The sequence below is a fragment of the Typopeltis vanoorti genome, chromosome 2, assembly GCF_054136105.1.
Source record: "Typopeltis vanoorti isolate ZY-2024b chromosome 2, IOZ_Tvanoo_1.0, whole genome shotgun sequence".
Classification (NCBI taxonomy): domain Eukaryota; kingdom Metazoa; phylum Arthropoda; class Arachnida; order Uropygi; family Thelyphonidae; genus Typopeltis; species Typopeltis vanoorti.
In genome coordinates, this window is record NC_143550.1 from 55,362,344 (window position 1) to 55,378,965 (window position 16,622).

General features: G+C 34.2%; 1 protein-coding gene across 1 annotated transcript in view; it reads right to left on the reverse strand.

The window, feature by feature from the left end:
* Window positions 1-16,622, reverse strand: part of LOC150109025 (forkhead box protein K1-like) — a 176,252-nt gene that overhangs the window by 80,167 nt on the left and 79,463 nt on the right. The window contains exon 2 of the mRNA XM_090411426.1: window positions 1,834-2,016. Within this exon, the coding sequence (XP_090267552.1) occupies window positions 1,834-2,016 (183 nt within the window). The remainder of the gene's footprint in view (window positions 1-1,833; window positions 2,017-16,622) is intronic.

Consider the following 16,622-nt stretch of genomic DNA (forward strand, 5'->3'; position numbering starts at 1 on the left):
TAAATTGTTTTGTTCTTTTTGTTAAAAGAGTGCTGCCTGTTTATTTATTTTTACAACTGCACTGTTCCTAAATAAATCGGACTTGTGAGTGGGAAACTAAGTGATATAGCCGAAGCATAAAGTTAAGTAAAAGAATAGACCACGACTGTTTGTGTAAAGTTTTATTGAAGGAATTTGTGTTAGAGAGAGAAATCTGCCAGCCGTATTATTGAGTTTTATGCTAATTAAATTATATTAGTGGCGCAGTCTAAATTAAATAAATTTTCTAGTATCTTAGGCATAAGACTCGTAGTGCGAAGGGTAGATGAACATAGTATGTAATAATATAAGCAAGAAAGATTCAGAGAGAGAAAGCGCACACAGCTAACTTAGAATAACGGCATATAAAGATATAGATAATATAGAAAGTATAGAGAAAAAGACATTACAAGTAATAAATAAATAATAACATATTATTACAATGGCACCCCAAAAAATTTACAATATCTCTCACTTTTTTTAAAAAAAATAAAGAAGAGGATGTACTTCCTTAAATAATATTCAGTGTTGTAACTAGGTTAGAATGAGCAAGGAACTAGCCTTGGAACACAAAGTCAGTAAACCAATAACTTATAGAAAAATATAGTAAAAAAAAATTTATTTTTGTTACTTTAGGTTTTAATGTTTAAGAATGTAATGTTTTTAAATAAATGAGTTCTAAATAAAAATTAAAAAGAGATGACATTCTTCAATTGTAGGGGTGTATTTAGTATTTTAGACCTCAGAACAAAAATGTGTAAGGAGCACATAATTAGCAAGGCTGTTCATCAAGGATGAAAGCTAAATAAAAGCAGACACCTACACATTATAAGCATGAGAACCAACTGGACTTTCTTACCCAATGTCCGATCATCACCTTTCCATGATGTACCTTGGAACAAGAAAGTAAAAGTATGAACTAGCAATTTCGGACTTAGCTTACCACATTTGGTTCTATACTGGCTGAAACAATATATACAATATGATGGTACAACAAATATCTTACTAACTGGGAAGTACCCAATTATCAGTAGATGCAATTCAAATTACTTGTTGTAAAAGAGTGAAACATAAAAGTTGATTAAATTGGAAACCCTTTCTTCCTAGACCTATTGGGAAGAAAGTTGATGACTTAAAAGTAGTCATGAAATCATAATTGTCCCAGAATGTCATAATACAAAACCACCGTTAGTTGTATACACCAGGAGCTAATGACATAATTTATGTTTTGCCCTGGGTGAAAAAAATACCTAGCTACACAGCATATACAATATGATTTACATTTTATTCCTGCATATTATTATTTGCAGTATTAATTATGAAAAAATATATATAAGAATAAACAAAATATTCAAAAATGATAGTATGTTCATAATAATTAATTTGTTTTTGTCTTGAGTATCAAAATTTCTTTCTGAACACTGACTATCATGTCAGTCAGTCACTGCGTTTTTTTTTTTTTTTTTTTTTTGAATCTGACACACAAGGCCAGAAAACCCACAGAATAATTTTTGAAACAGGTGAAATAGAATTCTTCAAAGTTCTTCTATTCTCAAATTAATATTTCAAAGAAAAAAGTAAAAAGAATAATTTCAATAAGTTTCCTTTTGCAATTCATCAGTGAACTGTTTTTGTTACTGCCTTTTAATGATATGCTAATTTGGTAAAAGGTATCTCTATACATATATTTTTTTTTTTTTTTTCAATTGTCTTTTGGCAAAAAGCTTTTTCAGTTGGTGTTGTTTGATAAATGTTTTCAGTAAATTTTCTGAAAAAATTTCAATTCTTTAAATATATAATTCCACATATTCTTACCTTATTGTACCAGTTGGAGAGGGAACAGGACTTACAAAATTTGGTTCTGGTTCTGGAATGTTGATTTTAAGGGGAGCCATGGGCTTGTGTTTTGGGGATTCGGGAATGCGAGGAGGATCAGTTTCATCGATCAGGGACTGGAACATGATTTTGATATTTGTGCTGGGAAACCTGAACACACATCTGAAACCAAAATAATGGATTAGCATGTACACAAGTAGATGTATTCAGTTCATTTCATAAAATACAGATAACTTCAACATAAAGAAATCTGCACAAAGTGTCACTTTTCAGGGAAAGGAGAGTAGGGGGAATCAAAAATATCAACTTTTGAAAATAAGTTCAGCTTAATCCAAATGTTCTCAAACTGTAAAGTGTGACACTTTTGGTGGATATGAGTTTTTTTGCACTAGTAAAGTTCAACACTATTATTTACATAGTTTATGATGTTCCTTTCCTCATACATATAAAATTAAAGTGTGTCATTAAAATCATCATATAATTCCTCATATTCCTAGAAAGGACCACTTGTGTGGCCCTTGCTAGGAAAAAGACTTTAAAAACAATTAACTTAATCATTCTTCAATTGCTGAAGAGAGATTAGTCAAGAGATTAAAGTAGTTATTATAATGAATTACAATCAAATATTTCAGCATAATCCTATCTTCCTCTTACATGTTATGCTCAATGGCCTGTCACAATTCAAGTTACTTTGCAGTGACAGGCTATTAACACTATGATAAGGCCTTTTTTTTTTTTTTTTTTTAAATGTTTGATTCCAACTAATGTTGTAAACCTATTACACATTAGTATCTTTGAGACAGGGATGGGGAGTAAAGGTTATATAGTAATTTGAAAACCTTGATATAGAGGCCAAAAATCAAACTTTTTTTTTTCAAACCACTTCCGCATCCAATAAGCAAAGTGGTAGTCTCCTATCCACCAATGGAATTATTATTATAATTATTATTAGAGCAACCTCCATGGAATCAGTAGACTCATCATGGGAAGCCTACACAACCAGCTACATGTGTATCAATTTGAACTTTGAAAATCATTTACACTTTCCATAATCCACAATGCACTCTGGCAACGTGTTCCATTCTTTGCATCCTCCTAGAGAGGATTCAATCCTAGCTGTTTCAACCATAGGACACTGCCATTACTAACTGAGCTATAGATGCTCTTCAGCATAATCATGAAAACAAATATTTCATTTTTAGAAATAAAAATTCTATCCAAATAGCCAGTCAACAGTCGAAAAGTAATCATGTAGACAGAGATTTAAAAATATTATTTTGTACTTTCATTCATTTAAGTAAGAATAATACTCTAGTTTTAGTGTTTTAAACAATCCCCTGGCTCACTATCCATCTCTATTTACAGAAAGTCTACTGATACAGAAAGGTATTTACATAAACAATCACACTGCTATCCTTCCAAACAATATGGTATCCTCACCGAGCCAGGACTATTTGTTCAAATGACACAGCTCTTGCAACTGTGCTCAGGGATCTTTGTAGCAACTTTTTGGCCAATGGCTACAGCCCATATAAAATAGACAAAATACTACATGCACCCCCATCAAGTGTTTTTGCATTATGGGATACTAAGAAAGTTTATGTGAAATCACCAAATCAATGTGAAATGAATAATAATTTACTTGATGACCAAGCAAATAAACGTTCTACTACTACTTCTGATCCAGAATATTTTAACAATATAGTGATACACTAATTTAATACTCATAGATGGAAATATATGATATCTGCATTAATTTGATCTCAGTATCATCCCTGGGTAGCTCTCACTGAGGATTTCCAATAAAGGCTGAAACTGATCTAGGTAGTAATGCTTCCCATAATGCATACTAATATCTGTCCAAAAGGAAGTGTGCTTTGTATTATGAGATACTAAGGCAACTGACGTGAAGTCAACAGCCTTTATATACAAGTAGTCCAGTCATGATAATACTTCATGTGCATAATTTGTTTGCTTATGCTTGGATATAGGATCAAAACAAGAATATAATTTCTTGTCTATTATAATTTATGTGGTCAGATTAAATGGAAGGTTATAGACTAAATGCAATCCAAAAAGACCTCAATGGCTGTAGAGAATAAGGATCCCCTACTGTCCTAGTCTTCATATTGTTAGAATCAAAAATCCAAGCTATTGGATACTTATTGTCTGTTATGAACATTCCAACAAAGAAAGAAGTTATGCACAAGCATCTTTCTGAAAGACAATCATATTTGATTGTGGGTGACTGCCAATAACAAATGGCTATAACTGTCCCAGATAAAATCTAATTCTTGATAACTTAGTATTAGTACTATAGTTTTTCTCCTTTTCCTACTGAAACCAAGGATTTTTGCTGTCTTTCTCAATTCCACCAGAAAACCCATATATTTTCTACTAGTCTTGTCCATCTGTCTTTTCATTTGACAAATTTTGTCTCGTGCAATTCTACAATTTTATTTTGCTACAATTTTCTATCTCACTTATTAGGAGGTCCTGGGTTCAAATCCCAGCCAAGCCCAGGTATTTTTTTTTTTAATAGTCTCTGGAGCACAGCTAAGAGAATGATGGGACACTGCACCCTCTGAATGGAAAAAATCTTTCTTGTCATCACAAGAAAAATCTTTATGCAGTTTTTTTTCAGTGAAGGTGTCAGTCTATCTCATACGGAGAAAAAAAGCATTTTTCTTCCTGGAAACTCATGGGGTTTTTTCATCCTGCATACAGGAAAACTGACCAGAGAAAACATGCAATTAATAGACTTTTGAAAAATACTACTAGTGGACTGTAGATGGTATAATGTATGGTTTATGGTCTATGTCATGCAAATTATTGATATAGTTTGCATGACAGTGCATGTTGCACATGTGCAATTGCATAACTGAAGGACATAAGTATTAACCATATGGTAAGATGAAGAAAACAGTCACAAGCAACATGCAGGGAGGGATACACAAGCAGTCAGTACTGGGTCTTTTTGGGAAGGAGGGGAGATAAAAGATTGGGAATTCATCAAGATGAAGGGAGACAACTTGTCAGTAGACATTCATCATGTTGTAAAGTGTGCGATTTCAATTTCATTGAATGGGAATTCTATTTTCATAATTAACTCTCTAATGTGCTAAGGATGAGCAGTTCATTTCTATTTTTATTTTTCAAGAGAAATATATTTGAATTATTACACTTAATAAAGAGTACTTTTATAGCCATATGGAAATGGAGTTTGCTTTTATTGTGCTAGATTGCAAGAAGGATTGTCATAGAGGTTCATTTCTAGTTGCCAACTGGGTCAAAGCTGTATAACTGAGAGGAGACCTCCACATAGCCTTTAAAGGAATGCAGAGAACCGACAAGGGCTTCTAACCTAATGTCCAATCCTCACCTTCTTGTGGTGCACCCTGTTGGGTATCTACCTGGATACTGAACGGACGAGAATGGGATGGCAATTTGGGATTTAGCCGACCAAATTGTATTCTTATTGGTTAAACCAAAATAAAAATGATGGTACAACATGACAAATTATCATGCCGGCTGGGGCGTCGCCCGGTTAAACAAGCCCCCCCCACCCCCGTTGTTTTCGCCAGGGAACCAGGGAGAACAGCGAAAAGTCAGCTACTGGAACAAATCCTAAAACACACCCCAACTCAATATCACCAGAACTGAAGATCAGTACTATCAACATAAGAAGCCTGAATGGCAAAGAAATGGAGCTAGCTGAGGAAATAGATAAGTACCAGTTCGACACAATAGGGGCGACTGAAACAAAAAAGACAAAAACTGGCGATATCTTTCTGAGCAATAAATATAAAATGTTATATTCAGGCAATGACAATCAAGGAAAAGAAGAAGTAGCCATAGTATTCAACCACTAAATACGATGCTAATCTTCTTGAATGGCAAGCAATCTCAAGTAGAATAATGTGGGAAATGAGAATGGGGAACTGGACAATGAGACTTATTTGTGCCTATGGTCCCACAGAAGGTTCAACTAAGGTGGAAGTGGAGAAATTTTCTGAGGCTTTAGAAAAAGCGAATGACACAATGAAAAAGGAAAAGTTGGTCCTTGTTGGAGATCTAAATAGCAGAGTAGGAAGTGATTGTCAAACATACAAAAATATTTTGGGAAAATTTGGAGAAAGGAGAAAAGCTAATAATAATGGCAAATATCTGTTGGATTTCTGCTCAGGACATGGACTAGTTATTACTAACACCATATTCCAACATAAAAATCTCACAAATTCACATTGAGAGAAGATGCAAGGAATAAGAAAAGTCTTCTCACTGACTATGTTATTGTTGATAGTGATGTTTTCTCCTGGTAGCCAACAGAGTGAACAGAGGATTTGAAATTGGAATTGATCACTATTTAGTCTTGAGCAGGCTAAAATTGAATTTTCATATTGAAAAGAATAACATGTAAGAAAGTTTTAAAGCGAATAAAAGTTGAGCAGCTCTCAGATGTGAACTGTAGACTAAAACACACAAAGATTATTGAAGAAAAAATTAAACAGTTTGAGAACAGGAACCAAAACTTGGAGATTCAGTGGCAAGCCTTGAAGAAAACCCTGATTGATTCAGCTAGAGAGGAAGTTGTCTACAAGGATAGAAAAATTAGAACTCCATGGTGGACACAGGAAGTTAAAGAGGCAGTGAAGGAAAAGAAGAAAGCATATGAAAAGTTCCTGGCAAATAAGTCAGCTTGTGCTCTTAGAGAATACAGAAGACAAATGTAAGAAAGCTAAACAGCGTGTAAAACTAGCTAAACAAAAGTCATGGGAGGATTTTGGCAAGAACATAGAAAATAAATATCAAGGTGGCAAAATATTCTGGGGGTTGTTGAATAAGCTTAGGAATGGAGGAAAGAGTGCTGTAAAAGGAGTTAGAGATGATAAAGGTGATATGAAAACGGGAGAAAAAGATATCCTTGAAGTATGCAGTAATTACTTTGAAAATTTGCTAAATGAAACAAGCAGTGGTGACAGCACAGTGATAAAAAAAAACACTGACCAGGCATGCAGTCAGGAATACATATCCATACATAAAGTAGAAAAAGCCATCAAAGGTTTGAAATGTGGAAAGGCAGCAAGAGTAGATGATATTCGACCAGAAATGCTGAAGTATGGTGGTATAAAAGTCTTACAGTGGCTGCACTGCATAGTTCAGAATGCCTGGACAGCGGGACGAATTCCCGATGATTGGAGTAGAGCTCTCATAGTACCCATATATAAAAAAGGAAATAAACTGAATGTGAGAATTACAGAGGTATATTCCTACTGAGTGTTCCTGGTAAGATATATGCAAGTATACTTGAGAAACGGTTGAGAAGAATTGCGGAAGAAAAACTTGGTGAAGAACAAGCTGGATTCAGATCAAATAGAGGCTGTCAGGATCAGCTCTTCACTTTACGACAAATAGTGGAGAAATCATGGGAATATAACAAAGATCTGTATTTAAGTTTTGTCGATTTGGAAAAAGCATATGACAAGGTGCCAAGAGAGAGAAGCTATTCAATATGCTACAGTTATATGGTGTCAATGGGGCATTATATCAAGCAATACTTAGTCTTTATTTGAGTTGTAAGTCAGCAGTTAGAATTGAAGGAAGTACAGGAAGATGGTTTAATGTTAAATCTGGTGTGAGGATACATGGCAGGAATTTGATTATGATGATGATGATGATATATCTTTCTTTGACCAGTTTCTCAATCAGTCCATCTATAGTACAGGCAAGTAGGATTTTTCTCTCAAAAACTCAGGTTTAATTCTGCAGCCTTGAAAAACTGACTGTAGAACTCCCACTATTCCAGAATATACATCTGTTAAGATTTGGGAGCCATTAGATGAGAGCATTTTTCTGCTGTAACCTCTCTCTCTCTCTCCTTAAAGCCTTAAAATTCACTGATAGTGAGAGCGCATTTCACCGTCTGTGACCAATGAAAGGCAGAGACGAGACACCCACCAATCTTAAATAAATAAATAAATAAATAAAAATTACGATTAAAGGAACTCTTTGAGAATAAAACAGGTTAGAAGAGGATTTCATGGTTTTTTAATGATTAAGGAAACTATGAGAATTATTTCTCAATATAAACACTGCTTCTTCATTCAGACGTCTGAACAGATAGATATGATGTAGCTAATAGGTTGTTCTCTTGAAAATGGGCCTAAAAACTGTGGCTGTGATGAAAATTTCATGGCCTGCAGTGCTTGCAAAAAAAAAAAAAAAAAAAAAAAAAGTTTGGACATCAGTTGACAGTTGGGACCAGCTGTCAAGTGATTCAAGTATATGGAATCACTTGACAGCTGGTCCCAACTATATCATATATGTTACATATTTTACAAGCTACATTAATAAACAAGGAAGTGAGATCATGCAATATAGCTATCATATAACATTTTCTATATCTTATTTTTTGCTTAATGTGAAGCACGTGATGCTGTAATCTGACACTGAAAAAAATACAACTCCCTCAATTATAATGAAAGTATTTGTTTGTATTCCAATGAACAAAACTCATGGCATTATACACGAGTAAACATGCACGCATAATGCCGCGACCATCTTTCCATCAATGATTATTCTTCACTCGTCGCCTATCATTTGCTGGAAGGGCTTTTCTATACCATACCTACAACGATTAAACAAACAAAGGAATACTTAATAGTGTCATTAGTAATAATAACGATAACAACTTAATTTGTTATCGTGTTATCGTTATTACTTATAATATTATTATAAGTAATAACGATAACACCTTAATGTTATCCTTATTACTATTAACAACAAAACTACCATCGCAAAACTAAAATGTTATAGTAAATTTTCTTTTTCCTTCCGAAATAACATTCAAAAAACGTATACCCTCTACTCGATAGATGGCGCCACCAAAGTTACCTAAGTACGAATGGAAAATAATGTGAAGATCGCGCTTGAACGAAAATAGTGTAGTCCAAGTTTACTGTACTTCTGATTATTTAAAACTTTTTACGAGAGATCGTAACTTACGTAATTATTTTTTAGACTATATGTATGGTAATACTATAAATCTTTTTTTATCTGCTAAGTCTGAAATGCTAACATGTAGAAAACAACTTGCAAATCATGCCACAAAAAATAATAAACATGGAAGAATATGAAAAATCAATCTTATAATGGTTTCCATTATTTGAGTTACTTCTACGGTGCAGTGGAAAAATCAACAACAATGTGCCTTTCGGGTGGAAACATCCAATTCGAATCTCATCAGATACGTGAGGAAGATTTTTTTTTTTTTTTTTCTCCCCAACTCAAGGTGAGTCAACCGATTTCATATGCAGTGGGATTTTCCGCGAGGAAACGCAATGAAGATTAGGTTTCCTCGAGAGATTTAGCATTTCTTTGATGTACTGCGGTGGGAAAATAATTACTTATGATTACGTCCGTATCATGGCAGTGTGTGTGTAAACACATACAGCTCATTTTTCAATTAAAAATGAATCATTTTTCATTGAAATCAATGAAATAAATAATGAAAAGAAAATAAAGTGCTCAGTTTGAGATTAACACACTTATGATTTTTAATGCGCTTTCCTGGCAGAAAACGAAGACAATTTTCAACAATAAACACTTTATACGGTAAACAATTGACGTACATGCATTCTAAAGGTATTTCCCCTAATATAAATTCGCTAATTATAACTACATGCGCGATACGGCCAGACGAAAATTTAACGAAGATAAAATTTGGCTTTTTAAGTCGCGGGGTGAAAAATATATGAAAAGATAAAGGGTTACTACAATTTGTAAACCGCGTTGTACGAGGGTTACCTGTAACACACCGTTTTGCGACTTGTATATAGGAAATATGACTTCTGCAATGATTTAGTTCTCAACAGCTCCACGTGTCTTCCCACTGATGAGACCTCAATAAAGGTCGAAACCGGTTGGGGGCTATTATGAATTCGCTCTCTTAAGGTTTTTGCCTTAAGGGAGCAATTTGAGTCTCCAGGGAAAGTTCTCCGGCATGGGCCGGTGAGGGGCTTTGTCGGTGAATGCTTTTCTTCGGAATATGAGCGGTTCTGCTCGGTGGTGGGTGGAAGGCCATCACTGAGTGGAGCCAATGCTAAGATGGACGGTCTTTCGCCCACAATTGAGTGGCCTAGGGATCGTCCGAATATTTAGAGACGGCTTTTCATGAGGTGAAAACCGGTCTGAGTAGCAATCCTTCCCAATAATGAACAGCAATATATTGTCTCCTACACAACGAAAAGTCCTAAACCTATGGTACAATTATAGCATAGTAGGCTGACTAAACAATTTTATTTATTTACTTTAATTTATATATATATATATATACACACACACAACTACAACGTTTTAATGCTAATTATGTATAAAGACTGTCTATGTTGTTCATAGTCTTTTAACCCTCAATGTTTAGTGTTTTTTCTTTTATAATGTCACCTGAAGAAGGCTGTTACAGGCCGAAACTAGTAGTGTGTTTATATTAAAACCTTTTTAATTAAATCTCGGTTCTAGTCATTCAATTTTTTTCATAAAACTATGTATGTTAACCAAGTCAATGATCATTCTGTCATATATATATATATATATATTGCTATTTATTTGATTTAAATTTTTTTTTTTTTTTTTTTGCATATGCTTCGGTAAAGAATTAAAACAAGAATTTAACTTCTTGTCAAGATAATTCCCTTTGAACAACTTAATAGATTCGAAGTTTAAAATATTTACTCCTCTTTCATGAGAGCGTATTCTCATCTCTTAGTATTGCAACAGAAAAATGAGGTGGAAACAATTATAAACGTATAGGAAATACAGTTGTTAATCTGAATTTTAAACATTAAGTATTGCAGCAGAGAAAATTATAATCAAATCACAATATTGAAAAGATATGCTTTTCAATATTTTGTTCTAGTAAGTAATTTAACTTAGGTTTGAGGAATTCGAAATTAAGGGATTACTCCATAAAATTTAAGCTTGCTATTCAATTATTAACAAAATATTTATGATAATATTTCAGTCATAAAATGTGGGTTGTCAAATTTTCAAATTTCAAAACCGGGATGAATAAGAAAAGCCGTGATAACATAGACCTTGCATCGCATATGACGTACAAAGAGCATCTTCTTACATTATGTTTCGTAAATTTTTCATGCAACCAGAATGTGATTCGGAGTTTACGAAATACAATCCGTTATTATAGAAAAATAGCATAAAAAGGTATTTTAGTTTTATACAAAAGATGCGTTTCTGACTAGCCAGTACTTGATCAAAAAAAAAAAGATATTGTCATAAAGTTCAAAAACTATTCACAGAAATAATTAAAAGTTGAACAAAAGATATACAGAATAATGGTAGGGAAATTCTATAAAATTAGTTAGTTTTATGCTTAGTTATTGAATAAAATTTTATTAAAATTGGTATGCGAAGCAACACTACGTCTTCTTGCCACCGAGTGATATTGAAAATATCGATTCCTATTCAAAACCGAAACACCCTTAAATTCGACAGCTGACAAAACAACCGAAGAATTTAAAAACAATATTAAGCATTTGAAAGTAAATTTAAGAAACAAAGCTGCGAACTGGCCTGATTGGCGTACACGCTCTCCAACTAGTGGATGCATCTGACGATCTTTAGGAGATGCATTTCATCGACAGATAAGAAAACAGGGCCTCCGTTAATTCATCCATGGTATTAATGTACTACAAGTTTACAACTTTTCTCGTGGATGGGAATCGCATAAAAAACTAGCCAGGAACACACTTCGCAAACAAAAATGTTAAAAAATAGTATTTAAATTAACGGGATATTAAATCCCACATTGTTTTAAAACCGAATAAGAAACTCAAAGATTGGAATCAGAGAGTTTCATGCCGAATATAATATAAACTATAAAAGTATCGGCGACTACTAGCGTGAGCTAATGCAAGTAGTCCAAGTACGTATTACAAACTCGGGCAACTCGCAGCAAAGATGGTAAAGTTCTGATCGCTATTCTTGGTATTTTCCATAATGTAAAACACATTTCCTAAGAAATGTATGCTGTTATTACATTATGGTGGGAGGTCACTACCCAGACCGGTTTCAGCCTTTACTGAGGCTTCATCAGTGAGTAGCTAGACCAAATTAATACCAAAGGATATAGCGAAAAGAACTTGTATACTCTACTATACGAGTTGTCAAAAAGGTGCACCCATTAAGTTACTTAAATATAAAGAGCCAATAGGCTTCATTTCGGCGATATAAACATTATTTAAATTAAGGGGATATTACCTTTGCTGCGAGTTGCCAGAGTTTGTACTACGTACTTGGACTACTTGCATTAGCTCACGCTAGTAGTCGCCGGTACTTTTATAATTATACTATATTCGGCATGAAACTCTGATTCCAATCTTTGAGTTTCTTATTCGGTTTTAAAACAATGTGGGATTTAATATCCCCTTAATTTAAATAATGTTTATATCGCCGAAATGAAGCCTATTGGCTCTTTATATTTAAGTTAAAAAATAGTATTTATGAAAAAATATAAAACATTGTATTTAAAAAACAGAAAAGCTACCAGAACAAAGAATAGGATAACATTTTATCGGTTATTTCCAAATAATAAATGCGTACAAAACATGGAACAAAGGTCTATATTTACGGAAGATCCCCTTCCCCTCTTACTTTAGCGTTCACCAGTACAGTATACCAGTAAAAAAAAAATGTATTTCACAAGAAAAGTCGCATATGTCAAAATTAAAATATTTCTAAAATAAAAAAAAAAATCATTTATATCTCACTCTACAAACAAAAATAAAGGTTCCCAAGCAACGAAATTTGTATTTAAAAAAAAAAAAAAAAAAAAAAGTACCCACCGAGATCAATGCGAGATTTAAGAGGCTTCCTGGAAATAAGATCCATTTTATGCAGCGGTTTGAGGGGAGGGGGAGATCAGAATTTTCTCTTGACAAGCACTAGTGCGAACTTATCACATTATTTTTTTTTAACAATAAAGTGAAGTGTTTTTTTTTTTTAACCCTCCATCTGCTAGATACAAAGTGCAACAAGACATTACACAAGAACGCGATGAGTTTTGAAACCAATACATTTGATTAAATTCTAGTCTGAATATATTTTCTTGAATTTATTCGCTTTAGCATTATCTTTATTAATCAACGAATTAGACGACAGAAAAGTCATGTTCATTTTTATTTTTGTAAAACAGATCAAGTTTTCCTGACAAATATTACTCCTTTTGTAGCTAATTTCTTTCACTTTATAAAGGTGATTAATATATAAAAAATAAAGAAATATGAGTTTGAATCAATGAACTGAAGCAACGGAAGAAATTCATTATTACGATAATTATGCTCCAAAAACAAATCGGATATCCAATTAGTGGTTTAAAGGTGGAGGGGGGGGTGCAGACAAAGTTTTCCACTCCTTTAAACACATACCCAAATTTATTTATTTATTTACATACACGAATAAATAAAAGAGGCTTTGTAGCTCAGTTGGTTTGTTTCGCCAGAGCTCTTTGTTTGGAAAGACGTGGGTTAGAATCCCGTCTATAACGCGAGAAACCTTTACCAGGGCTTCTGTGAAATTGGCTAAAGATGAATTAGCCAGTTTCACATGGAGATGGAGGTTCCCCCCCTCCGGGAATCTGGAGTTTTTCGTCCCTCAAAACATGCACATCGGCCCCGTTTTAACGCACATATCTACACTCATAAAAAAATCGCCCTTAGGGGCAAAGGAGTGGCTAGTCATCAGTAATTCCCTAAAAAACCTGTAATGAAGAGACTCGATCCTTCTCGGACGGATAAGAATTAGATGGAATAAATTGAAATAATAAACCTTCTAAAATGTATGTAACAAATGATAGTATTTTCATGTGTATGAACTGTATCAAATATGAATACTATTCGAAGAAGCAGCTGTAAGATACACAGTTTGATGTTCAATATGTCAGGAATGTTGGACATCTAATTAAGTGTGGCATCTTTTAAATAACAAGGACCAAAGCAATCGAAGATAAACTATTTACTGTATGCGAGAACTATAGCAGTTTCGTCTTTTTTATTCCCTTCTAAACAGCCTTGAACTAACCAAATGTACTTCCGCATCCAAAGCGTATAATTTCTCTCGATTATCGGATCTGATCCTTTATATCTACACGACACTTAGCATTCAAATATGGCCAGATAAAAATAGCATTGAATGCTTTTGTAGACAGGAAATTTGAGAATACACCTGTCTTCTGTTTGATGCATGATACACGTTTAGAAGAGGAACAAGAATCAATATGCTGCCACACAAGCTCGCAGAAGATATCTCGTCACTTTGAAGCTGAATCACAGTTTAGAATTGTCACCCAGCTCCAAAAGTGTTTTCCAAATCACTTTGCCAAGTTATATAATTCTTGGTGAAGTAATTCAGCAAGATTTATTCAAATAATTAAACACGTCACTTCAATCCTTATTGTTGTCAATTTCGACGGAATTTCAAATCGAACCAAAACGGTTTTCTGATCCTACGTAATGCGAAATAAAGCAGAACTCCCAACACGACCTGAATATTATCGATTCTCATTTGTCTTCTCAGGTACTAGATAGCTTTCCTAGCCAGTAACGTCCGCAAACACGCTACAAACACCATGCCCAAATCAGATTCCTCCCACCCTCAAGACGTTGGCAATATGTCTGAGTGATATACTGCAGCGCCCGGAGACTGTTACTATGGTTACACTCCGTCAAGACGCTCTGCTGCTTCAAGGGCAATATCCCTTGAAGCAGCAGAGCATGTTGCAAAATCCGTATGACAAGAGCTAAAACTTCGCTCATTCCATTCTCTTTATCCTAAAAAGGATTTTCGTCAGAAATAATTAATTTTTTTTTTTTCAGACTTAAGTATCGTTGATAGCAATCTGATCAGAGCATGTGTACATCATTCATACCCAAAACAAAACGGAAATACAGGAAAAGGTGTCCTGGTGAATCAGGTCAGGAGATTATCTCAGTTTTAAAAACTGATACGGAGCAGATCGCCTTCATGTTTCAACAATCCGCGATACAAGAAAGAAATGCTACGAAGACTGTGTGATGAAATATGTTTTTTTTTTTTTCTAATTTAGTTAGACAAAAACCAAAGAGAAGTATGTGCAGAAGGTAATGAAATGTTGCATGAAATAAACCATTTGACGGCTTTTCATTTTTAAATAAGTAGGTGGCAGTATTTTTTAGGAAATCGGTAAACAGTCGGTTTCCATCTTCTATCATCAATAAGGGTTGAAAGCACTTCCTTGACTTACTACATAAGAGGTAGTGTTTATAACCCTAGCTGGTATTTCTTTGTGTGTGTGTGCGTGTGCGTGCGTGTTTAATAGTTGATTCTCCCGGGCTGCAAGATTAAAACCTCGAGGTTTTTGTGCTCAATTCACCATGATTAAAAACAATCTAACCCCGCATAGGCTGAAAAAAGTTACAACACTGTAATTCCAGTGTTGTAACTGGAATTCCAGTGTTGGATAACTTGAAGGATATTCGTCATGTTCTTCCTTTCGCATGATTCTGGCTGATTTGTACTGTTTTGCATAAATCTAAACTCTCAGCACGTTCTCTATACTGAAAATCCGATGTAAAAGAGGACATTGTAACAGTGCAGGGAAAGAAAACAGATGGTGTTCGTTTAAAACGAATAATAAACGCGGGAAAAGAATGAACCCAGTTTGTGTAATATTACATCAAAAATGAAATATATCTGGATTTTGCTGTGATACATATTATAACGGTCTTACAGTTATAATTCTTTATCATTCCAGTGTACACTAAAACTGATTATCGATGAATGTTTATTTTGAGCTTAGAGGTTATACTGCAGACGTTCAGCTGATATTCAAGCTCCTGCTATCCATTTACTTTTTATTCTGAGCAATCGATGGATGTTTATGATAAGATCGATGATAATGAGTTACGTGTTCCTGGATGTCTGACAGAAGAGAGTGGAGACTCGGCCTATTACATAATTTAAAAAGTTTTAAATTCAAGATTTTCAAGGTCGAAGATTGAAAATCTTTCTTGGGCGAGATTCACGTACTGCGTCTTATATTCAGTATCGGGGGGGGATATAGAGACCAAGAGTAGTACTTTTTTTAAGACTTATGTACAGTTAACTACAATAAAATTCTCTGAAAATACGTCTTATTATTAATATTAATAATGCTAAAATTCACCTCCTATGATACTAAGAAAACTCAATTGCCATACTCCTCCGCAGAGGGCTCATGAATATCTTGAACACTACGAAGTCTCCTCATCCTGTTCTTACAATGTCCTCCAAAATTAAGATCCATCACAAGATTCGTAATATTGGTATATCCAGGTGAGATCCGGTTTTTCTTCTTGGGATGACTTAACCCTCTGGACTTTTCTGGCACAGACATATCCCAATGGCCTCCTCTGGTTCCAAAAATCTTGGTACCTTTTATTAAGGAGGGGGTTGTATCTTCCACAGATACCTCTACTTGATGCATCTTTTCAGATATATGACTTCGTGAAATCTTACTCCAGGTTTACTATCTTTCCCACCACAGACAATAGTATGCAAATAACCGCAAACGAAATATTCAGATAATTTAGTTATCTGAATAGGTGAATTTTACAATAACAATTCGTGTATAATGAAACATCATTCATAGTCGCAGCAACTAAACCAAGAGTTGATGGGCACTTCAATCTTGGCGACTAGCCATTTAAAAAACTATATTCTGAGACATTCTTGGAGAC